At 36.5% G+C, this 6,489-nt stretch overlaps 1 protein-coding gene across 1 annotated transcript; it reads left to right on the top strand.

The window, feature by feature from the left end:
- The first annotated feature begins 1,098 nt into the window (after positions 1–1,098).
- LOC136408227 (venom carboxylesterase-6-like) lies at positions 1,099–5,263 on the top strand. Its single transcript, XM_066389104.1, has 11 exons — positions 1,099–1,222; positions 1,280–1,414; positions 2,259–2,390; positions 2,441–2,612; positions 3,051–3,236; positions 3,314–3,519; positions 3,572–3,773; positions 4,221–4,387; positions 4,442–4,574; positions 4,827–4,959; positions 5,026–5,263. The coding sequence occupies exons 1-11, from the start codon at positions 1,172–1,174 to the stop codon at positions 5,207–5,209; spliced, it is 1,701 nt and encodes a 566-aa protein (XP_066245201.1). The 5' UTR covers positions 1,099–1,171; the 3' UTR covers positions 5,210–5,263.
- The last annotated feature ends 1,226 nt before the right edge of the window (positions 5,264–6,489 follow it).

Here is a 6,489-nt window from a genome sequence, read left to right on the forward strand (position 1 = left end):
AATTGGACATAGGCAATCTATGAGAGCAATAATTTAAAACTGCTCCTGCTCCTGGGTTACGTATTTCCAGGGAAATCGACAGCCTGACGACCGGAAACCCTCAGTAGACCGACCCAACTGTTCCGGGATGACATTCTTGCCGGAATTAAGGTCAGTGTATGTAAATTTTATCGGATATTTAACTAAATCAACAAGAACGTGAGGTATTTTTGGGTCTCATCGGAATGTTTCTAATTAAGCTTATACGTGGTAAGGCCTCCATAAAGCCAAGGGTTTTTTTCTCGGTAAGGTGGAACACACGCCAAGCATCATTTCCAAAATTCCTAAAGTTATTTTATGGTGCTTGAGATACGCGCTACGCAAATTCCTTAAGTAAAAGATAGAAGATTTAAAGATTTTTGAATTAGGTAAGAGAAAGGCGAAGATAAATCAGCGGTCGTAGAAAAAAATGAAAATCTATTCATCTAAAGGAAAGTGCCTTTTACTCCGTCGAATCTTGATGCCCTCCGCTTCGCGTCCAGCATCAAATTACTCGCGGGATTAAAAGAAGCACTTATCTCCCTTGTTGTGTAAATAATTATTTTAGAAATGTTTCCACCATGAAATTAGTCCCCTGAACGCGCTACTTTTCTTCAATTTAATCAAGTCTGTATCTATTACACGATCCCTCCCCTGAGAGATCCCTTCTATTAGACACAATGCAGATATATATCTGTTTTTCAATTTCATACCTGGGAGAGTTTTGTGTGAAATATGGATTCTGGATGAATTGTAATGCGAAAAGTTTTAACACTTGTATACCTTTTAGAGAAGTATCTATGGGTTTTATGGAAAAAGCAAGATCTGGCTTTGGAAATTTCTCAAAGACATTCGTGTTCTGGGAACAATAGCTGAAAATATTGATTGAATAAGAGTAAGTGTATGAGATCAATTAGACTTAATTCTTTGTTAAGAAAATTGTATTAAATTATTGCACTTCCATACATACTACTCAACTGGTAGGCAATAAAATAATATAAATAACTCATAATTATTATCAGTTACATAAACACTTGATGTCAAGTATTTTCCCACTTTATATAAATACTTTGTGTGTCCAATAAATCCAGCATTGAAGTATTATTAAAATTAATTTTCTCCCCTTCACTGTGCTAAAAACACTCTAACTTCAATGTGGAACATCTTCGCAAGCTTTTTCGTTGGCCTGGCCATTGCCTCTAAGGTAAAATCCTGGATAACTTCACATTATGTTATATGCATCTCACTAATTAAATTTCAGAGTTATGGACTTACAGTAACAATCAAAGAGGGTCAAGTGGAAGGCGCTCAAAAAACCACCTACGCTGGTGGCACCTATTATGCCTTCTACTCTATTCCATATGCTCAACCACCAACTGGAGCGTTGCGTTTCCAGGTTGGTATTGCACACAAACAATATTTAATGTACCTATGTGGTGAGTCGGTTTACATTTACATGATTTCGACATTCAATAGAAAACCATATTTCAATCGAAACTCCTGAACTCATACTGTACCAGTTGAAAACATACATTTTAAATAACACAATTCCAGAGACATGGGAAAAAGGAACGAATAATAATATTTATCCCAAAAAATTAACTTAACAATACAGAAGCCACAGAGGACTCTGGATTTTCCGAGTTTCGTCGTGATTAATCGACACTTGTGACCTGTAGGGGTTCAAATACGAAAACGAAATTTTAATGAAATTTACATGCTTCGAAATTCCTATGTCAAACGATTCGGTCTCCTGTTACCAGATCGATTACACACGAACATCACGACTAGATAGACTAGAACTTAAACGTTTCTCTTTCACATGAGCCCCCGTGGTATTTCGCAGTCCAGACAGAACAGAAACTATGTCAAAACATGTTAATTTTAAATAAATAGGTGGATTCGGGGGCTATGCCAACAGTGTTGACGGTAACAAGACACTTTTAAATCAGAAATTATTGATTTATACATAAGGTGTGCATATAGATGTGCAGATGATCACAGCCGTTATGACTTTCTTAGCGAAATTCAAAAAAATATAGAACATTTTCTTCATTATTTCATCAATATTTACTACAAAAATAATCTAAGTAATTTTCGTCTGTTTCAAACAGTTACCAAAAGACACAAATCATCAAACATTTGTCGGTACACTTTGGCATAATTCTTATGCGGATAAAAGTGTTCTAAGGGGTTGTAGAAGTTACAGCAATTTAAAAATATTACCATACTCTTTGAAGGCCCCAATACCTGTCGAGTCCTGGACAGGAGTGCGATCTGCCACAGCTGAAGGTAACATTTGCTATCAAGTCAATACTGATTCGTCTGATGAGAACGAGGACTGCCTTTCCTTGAACGTTTACACTCCAAAGGTAATTGTCTACTATTTTGATGAACACTAAAGGGATATTGAAACCTATAGGACCCTAGTACCTTGACCCAGAAGCTTCCAGTGCTCTTTTATATTCATGGTGGAAGTTTTAACTGGGGCTCAGGTCAGACTAAAAGAGCTACCGGTGGCATTAGGCCTGAATACTTTATGGATACTAGCGAAGTGGTGATGGTCAGTATTAACTACCGCCTGGGACCGTTTGGTAAGTATGCAAATGTATTGGATAAAAGACACTTTAAGCAACAAGACGAACATACCCGAGATAAGAACTCTAAATAACATAGATACTAAAAGTGAACCTAAATCTATATTAGAATTGATGTAACAATTTGCAAATTATGTACTAAGTACAATTTATCTCATATAAACGGGTCATTGGATTTTTTTGCTTTTCTCTATTAATTTACCGTTGTAAGTCTTTAAGCAATCGAATTTCCCATGTTTAAAGTCGGAATACCTGTCACCCTGTAGACAGATTGTTCTGTTAGAATTAAGGAAGTTTGTGGTTATCTAGCTTTTCTAGGACACCTCGTATTTTCGAAAACATTTAGAAAATTAAATTCCTAAAAAACCTTTATAAAAAATTTAAACAGGGTGCCATATATACATTTTTTCATACGGGAAATCAATCTTATTTCAGGATTCTTTGCTACTGGTGACAGCGTTATTCCTGGGAATGCAGGCCTTAAGGATCAACTCTTGGCTTTAAAATGGGTACAGAACAACATCGAAGTCTTCGGAGGAGACGCTTCAAAAGTTACAATCTTTGGAGAATCAGCTGGAGGTGCCTCTGTTGGATATCATATCATAAGTCCAGCATCCAAAGGTAAATAAATATTCAAAACTACGGCATTAAGCCATCACAAAACTGCGAAAGTTACTGGCCACGCAATATCGTTATAGGCCTATTTCACGCTGCCATATTAGCTTCTGGTACCTGTCTCTGCCCATGGGCATATCAGCGAAATCAAACCGAAATCACCTTCAAGACTGCAAGCTTCATTGATTCGCAATTTGAAACTAACAGAGATAGCAAAACCTTATGGACGTTCTTGCAAACTGCTACCGCTAAGTCTATTGACTCAGCTTCTCGTAGTTACACAAACTGGGTAAGTGGCATTTTAATCTGGAGAGATAATGGAGAATTAATAGATTTTTTAGGCGCAATCAGATAATGGAGGTGTTAATGGAGTAATAAATGGTCAGCTGCAGCAAGGTTTCTACTATGCACCTGTGGTAGAAGCTTCAAACACGAATGCCTTCCTAACAAAGAAACCCTATGGATTGTTGGAAAGCGGAAATTTCAATCAAGTTCCTATTTTGATCGGCACCTGCGCCGACGAGGGATTGATGAGTTACAACCGTAATTAATATGGTTCCAATCATGTAACTTTTTATGCATCTCACAGGCTTCATATCAGTAGTGATGCCACATCTTTTCAAAGTTAATATGTAGCAAGAATTTGTCAGGTATTGGTGCAACGCTAGCTGTATTTAGCAGTATTTGACAATATTGTTAAATTCAGAGCAAATAATTATTATACCAATGAATAAAAGTTTTAAAATTAAAAAAAAATTAAACTAAAACGTCAACAAATTAAGCGGCAACCGAGTAGAAAAATAAGGTCGTGTTTAGACATTCAAATATACCTTTATTCTTTTTTAACATATTAAATTTGTATGATTTGCCATTTTACGTAAGGTGACTTTCAATCGTTACATTTTGTGACGTGAATAAAAAGTTAAGTGATTTGAACCACAGATCCAGTATCTGAACTTCATTTTATTAAAATACTAATTACGTTCGTAGAAGGCACTCAATGGACACTCTCGATTTACGACTCTGACCACTCCATATTGGTTCCTCAAGGAATGCATATTACTGATCCGACCACAAAAAAAACTATCGGCGATGCGATTAAAAACAAGTATTCTCCATCCGACGACATGCAAGACAACTTAATATCTGGGATTAACGTAAGTTAAAAATGTAATTGCCAAAAGCCTCCAATAAGCTTAAATAATTCTCAGTATTTCACCGATCAAGACTTCCAGAAGTCGTTGGTGAAACATGCGGAACTCCAATCGGAGTATACGGACGTATATTTTTATAAATTCTCTTATTCGGGTACAATGGGGGGAAATACCGCTCATGTATATCCAGGTAAGCATTGACGAGATACGCTCAAACATAAAGTTATAAATTCGGAATATTCCTGTAATAATGCTACTTGCATTATTGGGTCCCAAGGGTAAGTGGTGGCACAGCAGGAATATTAAGCGATTATATAATGGTATGAGTGCATCTTCCCGTTTATTACTTTATCGTTGTTTACATGTCGAGAGAGCACTCTCCCAATAATATTTGTTCTTATTCCATAATCATACTCCCCTTTAAGCCAGATGTTGATTTAAGGCACCTCTAATGTGACTCATACTGAAGAAGGAAACTATATCTGGCAAAAGAACAACGCTTCAGATTATTCAGAAACCGATCAGCTAGTGCACAAACGCATGGTAAAGATTTGGACCAACTTTATTATTGAAATGTGAGTCTTGTTGACTTGTGCTTCTTGAACTTGTGTACCTTGCATTAACTGCTCTTTTTATACTAGGAACCCATCTGCGGGAACAGATCCTGACCTGCAAAATATTACTTGGCCCAAACTGAAGGAGGGTGACCGTCAATTCGTGGATATCACTTCCGATCTCACTATAAAAACCGAGCCAGAGGCAACCTATAGTTTTTGGAAGGACTTATTCGATAAATATGGCGTCGAAACATTTGAAACCTTCTAGATGTGAGATTTCGTATTCAAATAAAAATTAACCAAAGCTTTTTAGTCTTAATGAATCAAATTATGTGTACGCAAAATAATTTGGTACTTAGGTACCTACTAAGTGCAGAAAGTGATACGTATGCATCACTTGACCTGTAGACCGGTTCGTCTCATTCGGTCAATAATCAAGTGCGATAAGGATACTCCCTCATATATAAACTGCACTATTTTATCCACGAATATATGTATGTATGTTAATATTGGACTCCCCTAGAATTTAATGTTAATTAACATGATGTTTCGAAGTGGGGTATCACAATTTATAGCGTCTTCCATTTAAGAACAAAGATAAATCTAGTGTGGTCCGACTTTATGAAATTTTCTGTATGTTCCCATTTGTAAAAAAATAAATCTCAACATTTACAGCTCAACAGCTTTTGTATTTAACACTTTTTCGAAAATCTGCTAACTATCCAAATAAAAGGGTCAGGCGCCTTTACTCAGACTCCCTGTATACAGTGTTGGCCACATGCAAACATCGAGGAAACTCATAAAAAGCAAACGCGTACATTCCGGCTATGTCTGTTAGCTTTCATTCCACTAATGTATAAATGGATTTACACGTACACGTGCTATAAAGAGTTTTTTCTAATTCAAAACGGTTGTTAGTTACTTCATTGCACTGCCAGCAGTTTGATTTTGAGCTATTGCACTGCAAACAATTTGATTATTACCATGCTGCTATGGCTATTTTTTTCTCTGGTATGTTGGCTAAAATTCACACTTTCGTACATGTTAGGTAATTTTTTTTTCTTTGGTAAACTTTGAGGCAAAGAACGCATGTAGTAGGAGGGACGTAGAAAATGTTTTTCTCTTCGACAAAAAAGTTGCCTTTTAGTGTCACGAAATAGGCTGTAAAGTGCTACTTTTAATGCCTAGACTGTAAAGAAACACCTTTATTGCAAAAGTATTGAACGTGAACCCTTACAGCCTGTTTTGTGTCGTTAGTAACTTTTTCACTTAATCTCTTTTTTTTTAATCAAAGAAAAAACTTACTTTCTGTGAGTATTGCTACAGTAGTAAATTTGCTACTTTTCCGCCTTGTGAAACAAATAAGTATTTTAGCATGAGAGGTTTTTGTCGGTCCGTTTACATGTCTGAAAAATTCAGCTTGAGCACACTTATTCCCTCGCAAATTATGCTCGTAGCTATTCTACGGTACATTTTCATGCCAGTGCCAGTGCATGTTGGTGCTTCATGTCGTATGGAAAATCTGTTTTGCCGGGAATGCTGCTCTTA

Source organism: Euwallacea similis, chromosome 4 (assembly GCF_039881205.1).
Source record: "Euwallacea similis isolate ESF13 chromosome 4, ESF131.1, whole genome shotgun sequence".
NCBI classification, from domain to species: domain Eukaryota; kingdom Metazoa; phylum Arthropoda; class Insecta; order Coleoptera; family Curculionidae; genus Euwallacea; species Euwallacea similis.